This window comes from Pygoscelis adeliae, unplaced genomic scaffold (genome assembly GCF_000699105.1).
Source record: "Pygoscelis adeliae isolate BGI_AS28 unplaced genomic scaffold, ASM69910v1 Scaffold109, whole genome shotgun sequence".
Classification (NCBI taxonomy): domain Eukaryota; kingdom Metazoa; phylum Chordata; class Aves; order Sphenisciformes; family Spheniscidae; genus Pygoscelis; species Pygoscelis adeliae.
This window is the reverse complement of record NW_008825556.1, coordinates 169,504-190,046: the sequence shown is the minus strand read 5'-3', so window position 1 is coordinate 190,046 and position 20,543 is coordinate 169,504. Positions and strand designations below refer to the sequence as shown.

Genomic DNA, 20,543 nt, shown 5'->3' with positions numbered 1-20,543 from the left:
GTGTCTTTGTAACAGCCCGTCCAATGATCAGCTTCCCGATAGCTTGCCCGAATGCGCTGCGGGTGCCGGTGACTCATGCTACTGGCAATAAGCAGCCACAGGAGTGCTTGCAGGAGATGATAGTTGTGAGCGCTGGCTTTTTCTGATTGCAATGAGAAAAAAAAAAAAATAAAAAAAACACCAAACCCCTTCTGCTCAGGTTCTTTCAAGTTCCCAGACAGAGAAAACGGCGGTTGGAAACACATCAACAGAAACAAGCTATGAGATGCAGCAGATACCCTTAAGCCGCTCACTTTGGATTAAGCTCCTGTACTTATTGCTCACGTAGCCAATTTCGAGAATCTTTGTGATTTAGCTACTGGGGGTTTCATCTCTCTGCCTTGCACTATTATTTTATCTGACATACAACATGATCGAGGTGGGCAGCCCTCGCGGCACAAGGATGCGGCTAGGCAGATTCCGGTTTGCAGAAGTATTTTGGGTGGGAGGGAAAGGAGATCTCTTGTAACCTGTGTCCAGCTCTTCATGGACACAAGAGAAGAGGTCCCTGGCTCTCCTGCCTTTACACCGTCCTAAAGCACAACCCAGCCTCACCGGGGGGATTGAAGGTCCTGGGTGAGGGTTCACTCGAGAACCCAAGGTGAAGGGGCAAAGGCTATTTTAGAAAAATCTTCCTCAGGGGCTGAATGATCTCAGCAGAGTGAAGGAGGGGGTGGGAGAGAGCTGGAAGAAAAGCGGGTGAATTCCCCTTCACAGAACATGAAGGGGAGCCAGCAATGACGTGGAAACTGCTGGTTAAATACGGGGGGCGGAAAAAAGTGATAAAAATACCACTTCACAGGGAGCTTTTGAACTCTGAGCCTGACAAGGAGATTCAAAAGAAGAGCAATCATTTCAAGCATCATTTTAATAACTATTTTATAAGTCTTATAGTACTATTTAATGTATTTTGAAGTTATTTTGGAAAAGGCATTTACTTGCTGCCTTTGAAAGCCATGCTACCTAATTTCTCAGTTTCCCTTGCAGTGAGGGGAGACAATTTTTTTTGTAAGAAAGATCCCAGAAAATACTATCACGAGACAACTTCCAGTCAGCTATTCTCTGCAAGCCCATGATCATTTAGATCCATTTCTGAAAGAAATCAAAAGAGCAGCACTGATAAGTAAAACCACCTTCAACCCCAGCTTTCCCAAGCCTGTAACAGGACATGCATGTCCAGACGCAGAGCTGGCAGCCTCAGAAAAGCCCCTATTTATGCTGCCCTGTTTGCTGTGCAACGTGTTAAACCCTAAACTTCACCTTGCAAAAGCTTCAGCGCAAGGAACCTTAACTCAAGCAAGTGAGCCCTTGGCTCACCTAAGGAAAACCGTCTCCCAGGGTCTCAGGAGAATCGTGTTGCATCCTGCTCCTGAGTGCAGACCTCAGCGAGTTGCCCCATTCAATTCTAATTTCATGACTCAGAGCGGCAGGCTTTGGTAGAGGGGGGGAGCTCCCTCACTCCGTTACTTTCTTGCCTGCAAACAATGCATTTTTCAGCGCCTTGCTGTAGCCTAGGTGTGTTTGACAAGGCAAGTTGCTGCAAGGCACGTCAAGTTCTGAATTCCCGTGCCAAGTTTTCCAAGCAGATAAAAGAGGAGGCTCCCAAGCTCTCCCATCACAGGGGTTTCTGTCTCCGTTGCCCTCTGCTCTTTTCCTGACGCGCAGCTTTTATTCACCAGCCTTTTTTTTTTTCCCTCTCCTGTTCTTTGCATTTCCAATTGAACAAGCCACCATGAGTCGGATCTCTTTCAGATCATCTACTGGAGGGGGCATGAGGGGCTTTAGCTCAGGCTCTGCTATCGTAGGAGGTGGCAGTGGTACCAGAAGCAGTTTTAGCTCTGTCTCTGTCTCCAGAGTTGGAGGAGGAAGAGCCGGAGGTGGAGGAGGCTTCGGAGCTGGTGGTGGCTTTGGCAGCAGAAGTCTCTATAACCTAGGTGGAAACAAAAGAATTTCCTACAGCTCAGTCGGTGGAGGTCTACGGAGTGGAGCCGGTGGTGGATACGGCTTTGGTGGAGGAGCTGGCTTTGGTCTTGGCTATGGTGGTGGAGCAGGCGCTGGTTTTGGCTTAGGAGGAGCTGGTGGTGGTGGCGGCTATGGGCTGGGCAGTGGATTTGGGCTGGGAGGTCCTGGATTTGGTGGCCGAGGTGGCCCCGGGTTCCCTGTTTGCCCACCTGGTGGCATCCACGAAGTGACCGTCAACCAGAGTCTCCTGGCACCCCTCAAGCTGGATATTGACCCGGAAATCCAGAAGGTGCGAACACAGGAACGGGAGCAGATCAAGACCCTCAACAACAAATTTGCCTCCTTCATCGACAAGGTGAGAGTTTGGTCTTAAACATCAACCCATGCATAATATCAGTTGCCTCGGGAAAGAACAACAGGAAGAAACTTCCTTTGGATTTAGGGGCTTGCCTGAACTAATCCCAGCCGACAAACAGCGTGGGTTTGGCTGAAAACTAAGAACTGTCTTATGTTTCCTCTTTGCAAGGATGAGTTTTTCAGCGCCTTATTTTATTGAAAAAGTAAATCCCCCTCCTCCCTGTAAAAAACATCCCGGGGGCTGGATGGATCTTCTACTGGTTGTAAAATGGCAAAGCTCTACGCAACTCAATGGGATAACACCAACTTAAACCAGTAAGGTGGGCTGAGCATCTAGTGGGGGGAGAAACACCTAAAGTTGCAAATACATGTGTTTGGCCTGCTTAATAGCTCTTGAAAAATCTTGCTAAACATCTTAGCCGCTTTTGATACTTTCGAGACTCCGGTGCGCTAAACTAGGAAGATCCTAATAATTTCCCTCCGACTGTCCCAGTGTCTCTTGACCTTTTCCTTCTGTGTTGAATGATCCCTCCTTTTCCTGGCAGTGGGGTTTTTTGTGCATTGTTCACATGGGCTTCAGCACGTGCCTGTTTTTGTTTCTCCCCAGGTGCGCTTTTTGGAGCAGCAGAACAAAGTGCTGGAGACCAAGTGGAGCCTCCTCCAAGAGCAGGGTCACACAGTCACCAGGAAGTCCCTTGAGCCCCTTTTTGAAGCCTACATCAACAACCTCAGACGGCAGCTAGACAGTCTTATGGGAGAGAGGGGAAGGTTGGACTCTGAACTGAGGAACATGCAGGACATGGTGGAAGACTTTAAGAACAAGTAAGAAATCATGCTCTGTAGCACAGATGATTAACAGATGGGAAAATCAGGGCAGGCGGTTCATGCTCGCTGGTGCGCACTGTGTGTTTGCACTGGATTCCTCTTCCAGTTTGCAAAATGAACATATAAAAGCAAAACTTGATCTCAGAATTACCTCTAGTTATGTCAGATTTCTTACGTGCAGGATCAGCATTTAGCACAGAATTCATGCACTCGTGGGAAGCTGCTCCGGTGTAACGGAGGTCACGGTCTGACCCCTTTAGTCTCCCAAAATAATACACCTGGAGACAGAAAAACACGCAACTCATGAGTATAATGGACATGCAAAAAGGGAATGAAACATAGCCATAAACTGCCAGCTCCAAAGTCGCCCATTTCTCTTTTTGCAAATGAAATCCCAGCGTTTCCAGAGGGCCCCAGGCGACCTGCATGCACTTGGCCTTGCTCAGCTCTGATCACATGAAAGACGCTCAGCTATTTTCTCTGACTGTTGTCAAAGAAAATGATTTCCCTGGGGAGGGAATTAATCCCATCCTGAGATAAGGTGTCCAGCGGAGGTGGGATGAATCATTTTAAGGACATGCCAGTTGGTGTCTGCTGACTCTAAGGGACATTTAGGTGTTTTTTTTACGCGAGGCCGTTCATTTTCAGTTGGCTGTAGTCTGGCGAGAACAATCTCTCCCTTATTCAACCAGATCTGACCAAGTGCAAATTTGAGAAAAACACCCTGGAGGCCTGAAATATGTTTGTATTAGATAGTTAAGCATGTGAAGAAACAGGTTTTTTTGGGGGGAATGGGGAGATGGCACTTAGAGCTGACAGGATGGACTAAGATAGCTTCTGGTATGCTGTACTTGGGTGCATTTAAGGTCTCGATATGTATGATAGGCTTTTAGAAATACTGATCAGGCCAAAAATGACAAATGATATTGTCTAGATTTTGGAGCTACTGTCTGGGAAAGAGAACACATTTTATTTCAAGTCTAGAGTCCGTTCCCAGTCCACTGGCTAATTTCCACTTCTTCCCATGTCCGCTTGGAGATCCATCTGCAGGGATATCTCTGCCAATATTAGTGAGAGGACTGGCACAAACCTGCCTTTAAAATCCAGGTCTTTGCCTCAACAGCCTACATGTTTTGCCTATTTTCTAGCTAAGTCCCGCCCTGATTATCTGATGAGAGGATGTTGCTCAGAGCCATAAAGAGTTCCACAGAAACATAGTCTGAGGCATAATGATCTGCTCTTGCACAACCACGGCTAAAGAATCACAGACTTTTTTTTTAATTAAATGCTACAGCGGGTTATTCAGAGCCATTAGCATTATTATAATATCAAATATCAAATTGTTACATTATTATATATTTGTAGGCATTGCAATGCAGCTTCGTTAAAAGCCTTTTGCATAACTTTGCTTTGGGCAAAGGTCACCAAGAATACCTGCTCCTGCTTCTTACCAAAACAGGCTCTGATCCTGCACACATTTACGTATGAGCTTGACTTTAAGGGCAGTGATTAAAATCTATTAATTTTAGCCGGGACTACTCACACCATGGAGTCTTGCAGGCTCAGAGTCAGTAATCACTTGCTCTGCATCTGCTCTGGACTGTAAACAGGTGGAAGTAAGGAATATATCTGTGAGCCACAACTAAAGATTTGGGACCAGAGTGGTCCCATCTCTGCTTCCCATGCTGGCTTCGCTCTTCATTTCCACCAAAACCCTCTCACTCTTTTATCCTAACAGATATGAAGATGAGATCAACCGGCGCACTGGTGCAGAGAACGAGTTCGTGGTCCTCAAGAAGGTGAGTGAACTGGGAATTATGGGACAGACAATGAAATTAAATCAGCATGCATAGATTTCAAGCAAAGCTGATGGGAGCTGAGGTCCTCCAACCTCATGGTTGGGTCAGGCTATGATGTTGGCACGTCTAGGAGTAAGTATGGGCTGGGTCCTCCTGAGGCCACGAAAGGGCATAACCTTCTCCATGCCAATGGAGCTGCCCTGTTTTCTGAAGATAGCTCCTCCAGTTGCAAACTATCTGGCCTCTTGTGGCTCAGTTCAGCGTTGTCTTGGGTCACATCCCCGTGAGTCAGAGCTTTGCCTTCTGCCCAAGAACCTGGTTCTGGCTCACAGTAAATGTCCAACGTTACATTAAAAAAAAGAATACCTTGATCATAGCAATATAAAAACAAGCCTAAAGAATAACAGACCTGGAAGCAGAGAGATGGTCCCACTGGTGTCCTGAAGGCCCTTTGGCTTGTGGTTTCATCAGAAGTCTTTGGTTTTCTTTTCTTTAGGATGTGGATGGCGCTTATATGAACAAGGTCGAGCTGCAGGCCAAAGCAGATGCACTGGCAGATGAAATTAACTTCCTGAGAGCTCTCTACGAAGCGGTAAGCAGTCAGCTCTCCCCAGGATAGCATCCTCCACAGCTCCCTGCCATACAGCTCTCCATGCCCTGGAGCTCCAGCCACCACGCTCAGTGCTGTAGAGCAGTAAAAGAGAAGGTGGTCGCTGCCTTTTGGAAATTATAATGCAGGCATAAGATAGAACAGGGTAGATAGTTAGAGACAGAGCAGGGGGAAATGCAAGAAAATGGCTCGGCGGAGAGGGCTCCCAAGCCACCTCTTGTCTGTATGGTTTCCACCCCAGATACCAGACCATTAACTTAATTTTTTGCATCTTCTGCAGGAATTGTCCCAAATGCAGCAGCAAGTATCCGACACCTCCGTGGTCCTGTCCATGGACAACAACCGTAACTTGGACCTCAACAGCATCATTGCAGAGGTCAAAGCACAGTACGAGGACATTGCCAACCGGAGCCGTGCTGAGGCTGAGGCTTGGTACCAAAACAAGGTGGGTAACCAGAATGACAGACTGATTTCTGTGATTCACATGGCATCACACTAGCTGATGGGAGGCAGGACTAACGGAGGAAGGACCACAGCATTACACCAAAGATTAATTTATTTTCTATGCGTGTTGCAATAGGCTCTTGCGTACAGATCCCCAGTGTTTGCTTGTGGACTGCTACTCTTGACCAGCCTTATATTCCTTGCCGTAAAACCAAGGGACAAGATGCTTAAATGCCTTGACCCTGGCCTCACAAGGAGTCACTGGTAGATCTGGCCTTAGACACAGAGCACTCCTCTCTCCCTTCCAGGTTCTTAACAGTAGGTGACAACCCATAGGTGCTGTATGCATTGTGACAGCTGCTGCCTTAGCATCTATTGATAACTAAGGGCAAATGCTGTTATTCCATGGGAAGGTTGCTCAGAGGAATGTTTTCCCTTAACCTGCATCCAGACTTGCATTTCGTGCCCTGAAGTCCCCTCACCCTCCCTTGAGCCCCGTGGTGCCTAACCAGTGCTCTCCTTCTTTCTGCATACCAGTACGAGGAACTCCAGGTCTCCGCTGGGCGGCATGGTGACGACCTGCGTAACACCAAGATAGAAATTTCAGAGATCAACCGGATGGTCCAGAGGCTGCGGAATGAGATCGAGAGCGTGAAGAAACAGGTAGGAGGGGATGCTCCTGCAGAGTAGCTGCTGCATGGTGGAGGGCAGGTAGGAGGTGATGGTGGCCAGGCACGGTGGAAAGAGCCAGCTCCTGGCATTGGAGCAGGGCTGGAAGGCGAGGCTTCCTCCCCTGCATTAAAGAGGGCATGGCCACCTCTGTCTCTGCCCACCAGAGAAGGTCCCTCAGTGCAAGTGCTGTGCTGTGACAGCCACTTTCTTGCTGGGGAAGCAAGTTATGAGCTACTAAGCCACCCCAGCAAAGGTATGTAGCAAAGCAAAAAGATGTAGATGTCTCTCCTTTTCTTGGGGGACAGGATTATGGCTGCAGCTCCCCAGTTACCCACCCTGTGGCACCTTCCCAATGGCCCATCAGGAGCTCTCAGTACCACGCTGGGAGCCAGTATCTACAATACCATAGCAATACTCAGGAGAGCAGTTTAGGGTAGCCCAAGTTAAACAACTATCTGTTTCCCTTGCTTTTAGTGTGCCAACCTGCAAGCAGCCATCGCCGAGGCAGAGGAGCGCGGGGAGCTGGCCCTCAAGGACGCCAAGGCCAAACTGTCTGAGCTGGAGGATGCTCTGCAGAAGGCTAAGGCCGACCTGGCCCGGCAGCTCCGCGAGTACCAGGAGCTCATGAACGTCAAGCTGGCCCTGGACATCGAGATCGCGACCTACAGGAAGCTGCTGGAGGGAGAGGAGAGCAGGTGAGGACAAGCACATGGACCGGTTGTGTGCTGCTCTTCAGAGCAGGGTGCATCTCCTTGGGCTCAAAGAGACAGCTCACCCCAACAGGCTGGAGCACCAAGTTGGTGAAGATGTAAAAGAGAGCACCAAGATGTAAAACAAGGGGAGAGAGAGGGATACTTTAAATTGTGAGCTTTCTAGGAAAAGATGGGTTTCTCCAGCTCTTGCAACCTGATGCACTAAGAAAAATGAGGACTATCACCTTTCACCTGTGATGCAGACGTACCCCACCAGAGGATAGTACCTACTGAAGGCCACGAAAGTCTAACTAGATGGTCCCAGTGGCTAATGTTATATCTTGTCTGTGCTTTTGCATTATTGCTTCTTTCCCCTTTTCCCAACAGGCTTGCTGGAGAAGGAGTCGGAGCCGTGAGCGTCTGTAAGTATCTCCCCCGCTTCCACCCCTGCTCGCTCACCCACCACCGCAGGCGCGATGGTGCAAGGTCCTCCCACCTTGGGCAGCCGACAGGAACCTAAAGTGGGTGTGCACTGTGTCTCCCTGCAGCCGTGGTCAGCAGCTCGAGCGGGATGGGCTACGGCGGTGGCAGCTGCCTGGGCATGGGCGGAGGTCTCAGCATGGGAGGCGGCGGTGGCGGCGGCAGCTACAGCATGAGCAGCAGGGGCGGCGGCGGCTTCGGAGGTGGGAGTGGAGGGTTCGGCGGGGGGCTCGGCTACGGAGGAGGCAGCACCTTCAGCTCCGGGAGCAGCCGAGGCATCAGCTCCAGCACGGGAGGCAGCGTGAGGATCGTTTCCAAGACCACCACTAGCAAAAAGACCATCAGATAAGGATGGCGAGCATGGGGCCCCCCGCACGGACGACAACGTGTTTCCTGCCTTCTGAAAGCAAGTGCTGCCCTATGAAATCAATGGTGTAAATAGCTGCGCTACACCCTCTCCTTCCTCCGTCCTTCACCCTCCACCTTTGGGGCAGCGGGGTGAGACCAGGACCCCACCGCGAGAATCTGGAGCACCTTTGGCTAAAGCATAGGTTGTAACAGGTCACTGACAGGGCTTTGTAGAGCCGTCCTGGACCCCGGTGGTGGCCCTCTTTCAGCACAGTCCTTGCTCTTCCTTTGTTCTCTCCCTGGAGTCATGCATTTAAAGTGAAGTGGAAGCACTTTGCTGAACGGGGACAGCCGCGCTTGGCCACGCACATTCGTTTCATTTGTCCTAAAATGAGGGTGACAGCCTTGTGAAACCACTGGGTCAGCAATGAAAATAGCTCCAAGATGCTCTAAAAGCCTCTGCCAGCAACACCTGTTAAAACCTCCAAATCTTTTGTCTGCAAGTAAAGATTTTTCCATCCCCTTCTGTCTTCTCAGGCACCTGTGGGAAAGGTTATTGCTTTCTGTGCATATGAATTGCCACACTGATTTCTAACTCTTTGTCCTCATGGCTACAGCCTCTTAACTTCCAAGCCTACCATACTGTATGGTCCAATAAAGAGCATTTGTCATTTTTAAAATTGGCTGCTTTTTGGCTTTTCTTCTCTGCTGATCTGGGTATGGATGCGTGCTGTGCCCCAGCTGCAGTAGGGACCATTGCCTTGAGCAAAAAACCCTCAGTTTTAGGACTCAGGCTCTGGCACGGCTCTGGGACAGGCTGGGGAGCATGGAAAGAAGGGTGGGATGGATGGAGAACTGAGGCACGGGGAGGAAAAGCTGCCTCAGGGCTGAACCAAAAGCTGGATGAATCCCACAGTGGTGGTTAACTGCAAAGCTGCCCTTTCTGCCTGTCACTGCAGCAGCAAGAAAGGGCAGGGGAGTGGGAAAAGGAAGGTGATTCCCAAAGGTTTAGCTGGGATTAATGAGCTAGCACATTCAGGCATGGCTCAGCCCAGCCATTAGTTAACAATGCAAAGAGGAGGAAATCGTATGGCTGAGGAGCCCAGCTCTGGCATCAGCACCACAGCAAGGATGCAGCAAGAACGGCATCGAACAGGGAGGGGAATTGAGCAGCCAAACATCACCGTAACCAGAAAGAGCAAATGGAGGGAGGGCAGCACTAGCAAAGAGGGGTGGACACAGGGCGAAGTGCCCAATATCTGCATGTGCAGTGTTTGCACATCGAGGTTTCCCTAGCACACGCAAATATCTCACTAAATATCCTGGCTGCTCCTCTGGAAGGGCTGTTTCAGAGCCTCAGCTTCATTTTGAATGAACCTGAGGTCTTCCAAGGTGCCTGTAGCACCTGGCCTCCCAATTCCCATCCAGCCTCCCCGGGGAGGTTTCAAAGACCTGCCTGGACCGAGGGTTTCAGCCAGGCTCCTGCGCTGTTCCCGGGCTCCCTCCTGTGGCTCCACGGGCATCCCCTCGCTCTTGCTCCCTGCGAGGCTGTAGGGCCAGGTGCAAATCCTGGCAGCAGCGATTGGGAAGCACGGTGCAAGGTGGGAACCCAGCCCCAAAGACAGGAGCTGGAGCATGAACCAAAGGTGAGGAAAGGGGCCAAGGCAGGAGGGGAGCAGATGAGGAAGGACCCACAGCCCATTGGGGATGCCGGTCCCAAAAGGAGTCTGGTTGGTGTCCACCAACCCACCCGTCACTCCCTGCAAACTCCAACCGGGGATGCACCCAGGCAGGACCCCAGGGAGTGAGAGGAGAGGGGGGCTTCAGCCATGTCTGCAAGGCAAAAGCACCTCATACACGACATGCCGGAGCGCTCACCATGGGGAAACACCTCTGAGCTCCTGAGTCAATGGGACCCTGCACACCCATCGTGCTGCGCAGAGGTGTGCAAGCACCGGACAACCCAGCATGGTGTCTCCAGCAGGTGGGGGCCCAGAGCAAGAGAAAGGCATGGTGCCGCCCTGCAAGGGCTCGAAGCCCTGACCGTCCTACGGTGGGGCTGGGGTGGGGCTCACACCCACGAGTCTCCCCTCCAGCGCATGGGAAAGGGCAAGGAAATGATGGGTTTGGAAAGTCGGGGCAGCCCGTTTGCACCAGAGGAGGTTTTGTGAAGCGTGAATGGGTTGGGCTTCATTCATTTAACTGTTTGCATCAGTTTTCCAGCACCTGACCATGTTTCTTAGACTATTTTAAGGAATAAGAGTGAAGCTTACAAAGCAGAGGCGTTTATAACAGGCAGGGCATCCCAACTGGGCTATTGTTGCTAAACTATATTTTGTTGTGGTTTGTTTTTTTTTTAATTATTGAAAATGTCAAATGTAAGTTCGTTTTGCTTTTTTAACAGAAGTGTGCACAACATGTTGCTGTGCCATCAGCCGCATCAACACGTGGGCCACCACCGACACCGAACCCTCCATGAAACTTGTTTGTGAGCCGCGCTGCCAAGCCCTTACCTATCCCCACAATACCTGGGCATCTCTGCAGCCTCCGTCAGTCTGGTGCCACAGGCTGCTGTCAGATCCTTCTCCTGCAGTCTGAGGGTGAGGATGCTACCAAGACAAAAAAAGCTCTGAGCAGCTTTCGGTCTCTTTTCTGTTTCCATGAGAAGCGTTTTAAGAGCCCACCCTGGCACCTCTTCTCTGAGAAAGCAGACAGCACATACAAAAAGTCATCTTCTAGATACCTTCTTCTGATTTGCAGAGACCTGGAAAACTCACATATTCAAGTCAAACTTGACAAGTAATTTGAGCTGGCAACTTAAACATTAGGTGAAATATATTTTTAAAACCCAGCATTTAATTTCAGTGTTTCCTATGGGAATGATCCTGTCTCTGGAATGCTGAAACATCTCCCCTTAACATTTCCCAATGAAACTTTGCAGCTTTTTGACTCAAAAGCAGAATTTTCATCAAAGAAAACTATTTTGTTTTAATTTGCAAATGGTTTACACAATCTGCAAATGAAATAAGACATGAAATGGCTGCAGGGAAGGTAACACAGGATGCAGCAAAACCAGCAGTGGAACAATATTCCCAGCTACCATCTGCGAGGTATGTTCAGTCTGAGCGTTGCTATTTAAACAGGGCAGCAATATCCTGCTGCCCAGAGCGGTCGATCGGAGTCCGGCCGCACGCGATGCCAAGCGCCGCGGGACAGCAGCAGGGACCTCTGGGCTCATGTGCAGTGCAATATAGCACTGCATGGTAAATAAACATGAGGCCCCATAAAATTGGTGCACCGTGACTGGATACACTTTCCAGGACACATGAATAATCCTTCTTTATCTTACTGGCTCTGAGAATAGCATTGTGCGGATCCAGTTTGTTTTAATAGGGAGAAATTAAACTTCACACAAGTGCTACGGCTCTTTGCAAGGAAACTTGAACCAGAAGCAGCGCTTGGTGCAGGATGGAGCTGAGGGACATGCCACATGCAGGCACAGAGCTGATCTGAAATAATGGGACTTCCCAGCAACACCACTTCCAGGGCTCGGTTTTATCGGGAGAAAAGACATACCCTGGGGCCATGAGAAAGGACGAGATGCTACAATACTGCTGTGATAACCTTCAGTGTTTGCAAGATCTTGCTTTCCACATGGAGCTCGGTAGACATCACAGCCCCACAGCAGCCCTACTCAGGGATTAAAGACAGGCTCAGAAAGTATTACAATGCAATTCGGGATATTTAGGTTTCTTCGGGAACCACCATCTAAGCACCAGTGTTGCATGCAGAATAGCTTAAAGGAGGTATCAGCTAATACCCACCTAAGGTCAGAGGCACTTTCAAGATGCAACAAGCCGTCGGGGGAAATGAGACCTCCCCACTCTGTATAAAGCACCTGGCAGCAACAGCAATAATGAAGGCAAAGTTATTCCAAAACCCTGGGCTGTATCGGTGTCTCTCTGCTAGCACAGAAAACAATTATCTGGAGAAAGCAGGTCACACCTACACTTCAAAGTCATCTAGTAGTTATAGCTGACTGGCCTCCAGATACTGCTGGGAACAGGCTCAAAGGACTGTAACACCCATCACAGGGCAACACCTATGGGAAAGCTTCTGAGGAGTTCATCCTAATTCATCCCTTCGGGAAATGAGATTCACGGACACTCACCTCCTGCTCAGGAGGTCTCTCAGAGGTCCCCGTCCCTGCAGCACAGAGCTGCTGTGAGTTGCGTGGTCCCCCGTAGAAAAAGCTCAGGGTGATCAGCAGGACTTCATTAACTTGGGATGAAATAGTAAATTACGGTCAAAATGAGTAGGGTTTGAATTTAGGTTAGCAGCCCAAGTTTAACCCAAAGGCTTTAATTTAAGCAATTAACCTAAATTACAGCCTTGACTTTACTGATAATTAAACTGAGATTAGGTAGCAGAGGTGAACCAATCCAAGTTAGTAAGACACGCTCTTATTTTACAAATAGATGTATTTTTGTGAACAAAACACACAGAGGCACTTCTAAAATTTTCAGCCTTGTCTGAGAAAGGGCATCCATCATCAGATGAAAGCTTCCGAGGCAGATGCCGGAGAGGAGCAGCGGTGCAGATAGATGGAGAAGAGGTGATGAAAAGCTGTTGGAGGTATCCCCTGTTCACTGGCTGGGTACACAGAAAATGGTTCAAATTTCTCACTAAAGGGGATGGAGTTGCCTTTACTGCCCTGATAGAGCCAGAATTCACTTTCTTAATCTCAAAGGACAGTTACTACCTTGATATCAGCATGATGCCAGAACCAAACTCAGCCAAGACTTTACTCCCAGCTTTACAGCATGGTGTAAGGGGATCTCCTGCCTCTTGGTCTGGGACTTGTACCCGCTGCTGCCTGCCCCCTCTGCTCAGCCTGGTAGGAAGAAATGAGGAGGGAAAGGGAAGAAAAAGGCTTCAGAGCCTGCTCAACTTTCAGACGGTCTCTGCCACATCAGGGGGGCTCTCACCCAGCAGGACCTGCCCAAACACAGCTCCCTTTGTTTGATTAGGAGGAAAAAGTACAGAGCTGCTTGACTGAGCACAAGCATTATCCTCTAGTGGAGGAGAAAAAGTCCGTATCAGAGCAAGCTATCTGCATCAGAGCAGCATTTCATTACATGCCTGGAGCTGCAGGGTGCACGGGAGACACTCTCCCAGGAGCTACCTGGAAACCCTGTGTTTCATCAACAGAGCAGGGTGGGGGCCCCCCTTGCCATCACCCCATACCCCAAACCTGTAGCTACAGCTCCTTGTGCTCACAGTTCTGCCTTTTGTAATTACCTCCCAAATTCCTTCCAGATGAGTGACAACCGCATCACCTCCACCCTAGTGCAAATGTGAAATGGAAAGAAATTAATTTCTTTTTACTTGGTTGGAGGAGCTGTATTATTACTATTATTAACAATGGACTCCAACGCAGTTGGCATATTCTTTAGCCAAAAAAGACAAGTTTCATATGTAAAAGGAGCCTGAGGGGAAAAAGGAAAGTACTGACGCATCACGCTGTTAGTAACCAAGGGTGGGTTTCAGCCTGGCTAACTCTGCACACCCTGAGTCAGGCATCTGGTCTACCCACGTAGTGTTGGTGAAGGTGGACAGCCATCTTCAGGGGCCTCTCCATCCATCTACCTTTGGATGGGAGAATCTGCCATTTGGTGGTGATCTCCACTGACTACACAAGAATACAGAAAAGCTTTCAGATAGTCAAAGTTATGTGAGAAGGATAGCACCCGAGAGAGCAATTCCCAAAGGAGCCATAGGCATTTAAGAAGGCTGGCAATTTGCATCTGCCTTTGAAGATCTTGCTATCTGGGACTTGCATCTATATGAATCAAACATGCTGTGTCGGGGGGGAAATCAATCTCATGCATTCATGTCACAACATCTGTCAATCGGTGGGCAAACCCCTAAGGCTGACCAATAATCCACTGCCTTTTGGATGCAGACCTGTTGGTCGCAATCCACGTACTTCCAGTTCCCCCGGGTGCAAATGTGCAGACAGTCAGACCCAATGAGACAGCCCCCTGGCCAAAAATTGCAGGATTAAGCTCTTCCTTACAAGAAAAGCTCAGTCTTGCAATAGACAGCAAAATAAACTAACAATTGCTATTTATTCCCCCCTTCATTTAAAAACTCAATTGCAAATGGAATCCATCTGAAAGAAAGCAGCTGGGGAAACAATGGGGACACAAAGTTATTTCTGGGAGTTTCCTTTACGCTTGCCAGACAGGGGCAGATCGAAGCACAACACCCCTCCACCATGGTGATTCCTCAATATTACGTTATTCCTGTACCGCAGCCAGTGCTGCTTGGACTCGCAGACAACACGAGAGGAAGCTGTTCGGGGGGGATGCGTTTGCAAATTAAGTCTCTTGTATAAATAAATTACGTATGAATCATCTTTTCCTGAACAACCCGAAACACAATGAGGGACAGAAACACTTGCTGTCCCTCAAAATGAATTATTTTTCACATTTTTCTATTTGACTTGTTACTCAAACTGCCTGCCATGCTAAATGCAAAGCAAAGAAGGGCTGCGTTGGTACCTGCGGCTGAAAAAGGAAAAGATCCAGGATGTCTTACTGTGTCCAGATTGCTGTGGATCTGGGCAGAGGGAATCCTGTAGAGCACCTTCCTAGTGGATTCAAGCAGGCAGGATCACACATTCAGATGTGCGGCGCTGAAAGAGCTGATTAAATCTTTGGGAAACTACGTCGTATTTATAAACTGTGAGTTGGGAACAGCCCCAGAGCACTCCATTTCCATACAGCCAGTGGATTCAAAGCAGTTCCCATTCCCACAATCTTTCCTCCTCTTTTTCTTTTTTTTTCTGGTTTGTTTGTTTCCATCCTGCTAAAATACCAAAGTCCAAGTCTTCAAAGCCGAGGTACTAGCACAACTATTTGTGATAGAGCCCAATAGCAGCTGTCAAAATCCACACATGATCAGAAGACCTTGTAAAAACATTTCATTTTCATTCCTGTATTTTTTTTAGTGACAGAATAATAAGTCTGCAGAAGCAGGATTTTCAGAAGAGATCAGCTCAGGGAGCTGAGCCTTTATAGGGAGGGAAGCAAAACTATTTCTGCAGATCTATTGTGGTGGCATAGAGGGGACCATGCAGTACATACCACAAAAACACAGGACAGAACAATTTACTGCAGAGCTTGCTGTAAAACACTGCTCTCCCCGACACAGTTCCCTTTCCTAAAACACAAGGGACTGTAACTTTTCAAAGCCCTGCTTGTGAACAGAAAAGGGACGAAAGCAATCCCGAGGGATGAAGTTTTCAAATGAGAGAGGTGTTGACTGACAGGCATTTTGAACGGTGTTTTCCTCCCTGTGCCCAACGTGACTCATTGCAACTTCCAAATGCTTTGATATGGCAAAGAGTCTGGCTGTCTACAAAGACGGCAGAAAGCGACAGTTATTCCCAAACAATACTACGGTTGCTCAGAACCTGGCTATATTATTTCAGAAGGGCGTGTGTGCGGAGTGAGTTCACTCTCCAGAATGCTGTTGGACATGCCAAGCCTAATTAATCAGAAAGATGATCCACCTCATCAAACCCATCCCAGTCTCATACATGCATAAAAGGGCTCTCCTGAGCCCGTGGAGAGCACAGGTTCATCTTTCTCCTTTCCCTCCTACTCCTTGCTCCAGCCCAGCACCTTTGCTCCTTTAATCTTGCTGTAGCATCCATCCTAATCCAAAAGCCAGCAATGTCTCGCCAGTCCACTGTGAGGATTCAGAGGGGAAGAAGTGGCTTCAGCGCTGCTTCGGCCATCGTCCCAAACACCTGCCGCACCAGCTTCAGTTCACGCTCTGTCACCCGGGTTGGAAACTGCAATGCTGGCAGCGGGTTTTCTAGGGTTGGTGGTGGCTTTGGAAGCAAAAGCCTCTACAATGTTGGTGGATGCAAGAGGATCTCTGTGGCTGGAAGGGGTGGTAGCTTCTATGGATCTGCAGGTTTTGGTGGTGGCGCTGGTAGCATGTACGGTGGTGGCTTTGGCATGCCAGCTAACCTTGGCTATGGATTTGGTGGTGGCATGGGTGGCTCCGGACTCCCAGCTGGGGGCATCCACGAAGTCTCCGTCAACCAGAGCCTTCTGAAACCTCTCAACTTGGAGATTGACCCCAGCATCCAAAGGATCCGAAAGGAAGAGAAGGAACAAATCAAAACCCTCAACAACAAATTTGCCTCCTTCATTGACAAGGTGAGACATGAGCTTCCCTAAATTATCTTGTCCTGATTTTTTTGATGGGGACTTTTTTCTTAGCTGCTTTATGAGCACATAAGCTGATCAAGAAGGAATAGAAGTGAGGAATGAGACTGGAAGATGCCCAGTCCCCGGAAACTCCAGGGAACAGTACCTGCTACATAGTGGTTGCTATGAATTAATCATCCAGTATTCGAGGTCCTCCTCATTTGCTGCTTGACATCTCATAGGCAGTGGAGAAAGAAAGCTCTAGAAGACAACCCCATCCTTCTGGAGATGTTGGGCTCTCTCCATTGAGCTTTATAGGAGCCTTGATAACAGTCTTTTAGATGGTTAAAGTGAGATGCAAGCAACCCATCTAAAATGACCAAGAAAGGAATCACATGAATTGGCACTAGGGAGAAGTAAGCTTCTCATTGCTTTAATTTCCTCAAAGGCATTTAAAGCTATCTCTGCAACAGTACCAGCATGTTTGGACTGTTAGTTCAAAACAGCAAAATCTGATCCAACACTGTCTGTCCACTTCATTTCCTTGTTAACTGTATTAGAAGCACAAGAGAATCTGCTTGATTTCTGCTCTGGCTGAGCAGTTCCTCTTTGGTTTCAAGGAAAATGCTACATTATTTTGGAGCTTTTGTGGGTGGGGGAGCTATACTGAAGGGAAGGAGAAATGGCACTTTACTATTGTTTTCCTAGTAAGAGTGCAAACCCTGTTTTGCCCCTTATCTGATTTTGCATGCACTCTTCACACAAAATGTATGCACCTTGTCTTGATTTAGCAAAGCAATAAAGGGGAAGCATGGTGCAAGAAAATCAGTAGTCATTCCAGAGTTTGTTTGCAATACTGCAGCCAAATAGCAAATTCCTTCTTCTACCAGATGAGAATTTGGCTATGAAAACCAGCTGGAAAGAGTACTTCACCACCTCAGCTAGTACTGACATCCCACATTTGCAAGGAAAGCTCTCCACAATCTCTGCTCTTTCAAAACATCTTCAGGATATTTCTGCTTGCAGGTCCGATTCCTTGAGCAACAAAATAAAGTGCTGGAAACCAAGTGGAGCCTGCTTCAGGAGCAGGGGATGAAAACAGTTAGGAACAACTTGGAGCCGCTTTTTGAGACTTACATCAACAACCTCAGGATGCAGCTGAACAGTTTGCTGAGTGACAAGGGAAGGCTGGAGGGAGAGCTCATCAACACACAGTACCTGGTTGAGGATTTCAAGAAGAAGTAAGTCTATTGAGAGAGTGGTGTACTTACCTAGGTAGGTGCAGCTTTTCTCCATTCAACATCCTTAAGCCAACTGGGGGATCCAGGAGAGTCTGGGACACAGGAATTCCCGACAGTGAAGGTTGTGACATTTTCTCAAGATAAACGGTAACGGAGTAACAGATCCAAATACACAAACATCTAGGGAATAATTTAGAATATGATCAAAGACTTATTAACTAAATTACCTACTGAGAAAAAAAAACAATTACACAGTAGGTCTGAGAGTTTCAGGACAGCATGCTTAATTTGCTTAAGACAGGCAGAAGGAGTATGACTAATGGCCAAAAATAGGAAAAAAAGAATAGATTCCTTAAAATTTTTTTGATGTACTTGTTTTAACAAGTTTAGCCTAGGACCATGCTCATGGTCTCTTATTCAGATGCTCTGTAGGAGAAAAGAAGATTGTATGCAAAATGCTCTTAAGGAAGTTCATTCCAGCAAACTAAAATCACCTCCGTCTGTTACTTGCCTAAACAAATGCTCCTTCTGCCTCCCTCCATTAGGTATGAAGATGAAATCAACAGGCGTACAGTTGCAGAGAACGAGTTTGTGACACTCAAGAAGGTGAGAGCAAATTACAGAATACCATTTGATGACTATTTGTAGAGCTCTAATCACCTATTCATTCACAAATCCATCCATTCATATTCCAAAAGCTTTATTTACAGTTTCTTCCCTGGACTGTTATTGCAGAGATACGTGTGTTCCTGACTTGCTAATAAGAGTTTAAAAGACATTACCTAAATCTCTCATCCTCCAGGATGTAGATGCTGCCTATATGAACAAGGTGGAACTACAAGCCAAGGTAGATGCGCTGACTGAAGAAATCAATTTCCTGAGAGCCCTCTACGAAGCAGTGAGTACAACCACCTCCCAAGACATTTCAACCCTCAGCTAAGAGCTTTCCTCCCTCCTTTCCTCTGAAAGCCTGTAATTTCTTCCCCCAGGAGATGCTAAATCCTTTACCTCTTTAGAGTTACACCAACTGTCTTAGCTGTTCAGATAACAATCTGTAGCCTCTCCCAGGTCTGCGTGCTCATCTGAAAGGATGAAAAGGCATCTCTCAAGTGAATTAGCTCACCTAATCCCCTGTGCACTTTGCAGGAGCTGTCTCAGATGCAGACACAGATCTCTGACACCTCTGTCGTTCTCACCATGGACAACAACCGAAACCTGGACCTGGACAGCATCATCTCGGAGGTCAAAGCGCAGTACGAAGACATTGCCAACAGAAGCCGGGCTGAAGCAGAGTCCTGGTACCAAACCAAGGTGAAGAAACTGGGGGTTTCCGTGCTGTTATCTTCATGTCTTGTCTTGAACAGTTAAAGACCTTCTCTTCCAAGAAAACCTTCTCAAATATTACATCTTGCACAGCAGCACTCCAGCTGCTAGTCTGGACTCGAGGAGGGACCCATGCTTTCAGGCACCTGGGTTACTCCAAAAACGATGGATTTACCTTGGGTGATTGTTCCTCTCTCTGTGACAGTATGAAGAGCTGCAGGCTACAGCAGGCAGGCACGGGGATGACCTCCGTAACACCAAGCAGGAGATCTCAGAGCTCAACCGCCACGTCCAGCGACTGCGGTCTGAAATTGACAGCGTGAAGAAACAGGTAAAAAGGAGCAAAACCCACACTTCTAACCAATTTACCCCCTGACTTGCAAGGGAGAGGAAGGAAAATGTCAGAGGCAACCTAGGCAAGTTCTGCTCAGTTTGATCCTTTTTCTCTCAAAAAGAGAACTATCACTAAAAATGGCTGAGCTGATGGTGCTGGAATAAGACCTTGTGATTTCAGGGTAGATAAAGCACAAGTCTAGGTCTTGTATGGGGAATTTGACTGGGGTTTCTTTTCTGTAGTGCGCAAATCTGAAAGCGGCCATTGCGGATGCTGAGGAGCGCGGGGAGCTGGCCCTCAAGGATGCCAAAGCCAAACTGGCCGAGCTGGAAGATGCTCTGCAACAGGCCAAGGCAGACCTGGCCCGGCAGCTTCGTGAGTATCAGGAGCTCATGAACGTCAAGCTGGCCCTGGACATCGAGATCGCGCATGTTCTTCTCTCTCATTTTGTTTTCCTTGCCCAGGTTCCTGTTTGTTTTGCTTGGACCGGAAGGAGAAGCCCATCGGTACCATGAGATCGGCAGGGCCCTGGGTACCTGCCAAGAGGGTGGGGGGGGGGGGGGGGGGGAGATTGTCCTAGCTAATGGCAATAATATTGTGGGAAGCATCCCCACATTATGCCAAGGTTTTATTTTTCTCCCCAAAAGTGTCTAGTAAGTGTACCCTATTTTTTCCTCCACTATCAACAGACTTATTCTCTTACCTTGTTGTGTTCTCTCCCATAACAGGCTGGCTGGAGATGGCGTCCCAGTGAATATCTGTAAGTCTCTAAAATATATGTAATCACCTTATTTAAGCATTAGTGTGTCTCTGCACCAAGAAGCCAATGCCCAGAGAAACTGAAAGCTTTTCCTTCTCCTTCATGCAGCCGTGACCAGAACAACTGTGGGAACGGGATACGGAGGAGGAAGCAACCTCAGCATGGGAGGGGGAATCTGCAATATGGGGAACAACTTCAGCTGTGGAAGTGGTCCCGGAGTTAGCAGCACCACCCTTGGAGGCGGCAGCAGCTCCAGCATGAAGTTTGTCTCAACCTCTTCCACCAGAAGAAGTTACAGAAGCTAAAAGTTTCCTTTCAGATGCCTTCACTCGCCAGAAAACACCTTAACGCTGGTCCTTTACCAAAGCGTAGTTGGGGTCAACAGAATGAGGGCCACCTAAACCCTATGTCTTGTCGCACAGGAGCCTC

The 20,543-nt window shown here is 48.2% G+C and overlaps 2 protein-coding genes across 2 annotated transcripts; both read left to right on the top strand.

The window, feature by feature from the left end:
* Positions 1 to 1,771: 1,771 nt before the first annotated feature.
* LOC103923816 (keratin, type II cytoskeletal 6A-like) lies at positions 1,772 to 8,229 on the top strand. The gene is made up of 9 exons (XM_009332244.1): positions 1,772 to 2,356; positions 2,966 to 3,180; positions 4,922 to 4,982; positions 5,479 to 5,574; positions 5,873 to 6,037; positions 6,574 to 6,699; positions 7,183 to 7,403; positions 7,788 to 7,822; positions 7,949 to 8,229. The coding sequence occupies exons 1-9, from the start codon at positions 1,772 to 1,774 to the stop codon at positions 8,227 to 8,229; spliced, it is 1,785 nt and encodes a 594-aa protein (XP_009330519.1).
* A 7,741-nt stretch (positions 8,230 to 15,970) lies between these two features.
* On the top strand, positions 15,971 to 20,419 carry LOC103923826 (keratin, type II cytoskeletal 5-like). Its single transcript, XM_009332253.1, has 9 exons — positions 15,971 to 16,465; positions 17,483 to 17,697; positions 18,243 to 18,303; positions 18,500 to 18,595; positions 18,844 to 19,008; positions 19,226 to 19,351; positions 19,597 to 19,781; positions 20,083 to 20,114; positions 20,223 to 20,419. Exons 1-9 carry the CDS (start codon positions 15,971 to 15,973, stop codon positions 20,417 to 20,419), a joined length of 1,572 nt encoding a protein of 523 aa, XP_009330528.1.
* The last annotated feature ends 124 nt before the right edge of the window (positions 20,420 to 20,543 follow it).

Excerpts from the sequence above, each read along its gene's own strand:
- LOC103923816 (XM_009332244.1), top strand. The coding sequence starts at position 1,772 with ATGAGTCGGATCTCTTTCAGATCATCTACTGGAGGGGGCATGAGGGGC. Across the intron at positions 2,357-2,965 it reads TTGCCTCCTTCATCGACAAG|GTGCGCTTTTTGGAGCAGCA; the intron begins GTGAGAGTTTGG and ends GTTTCTCCCCAG. Across the intron at positions 4,983-5,478 it reads AGTTCGTGGTCCTCAAGAAG|GATGTGGATGGCGCTTATAT; the intron begins GTGAGTGAACTG and ends TCTTTTCTTTAG.
- LOC103923826 (XM_009332253.1), top strand. The coding sequence starts at position 15,971 with ATGTCTCGCCAGTCCACTGTGAGGATTCAGAGGGGAAGAAGTGGCTTC. Across the intron at positions 16,466-17,482 it reads TTGCCTCCTTCATTGACAAG|GTCCGATTCCTTGAGCAACA; the intron begins GTGAGACATGAG and ends TTCTGCTTGCAG. Across the intron at positions 19,009-19,225 it reads AGTCCTGGTACCAAACCAAG|TATGAAGAGCTGCAGGCTAC; the intron begins GTGAAGAAACTG and ends TCTCTGTGACAG.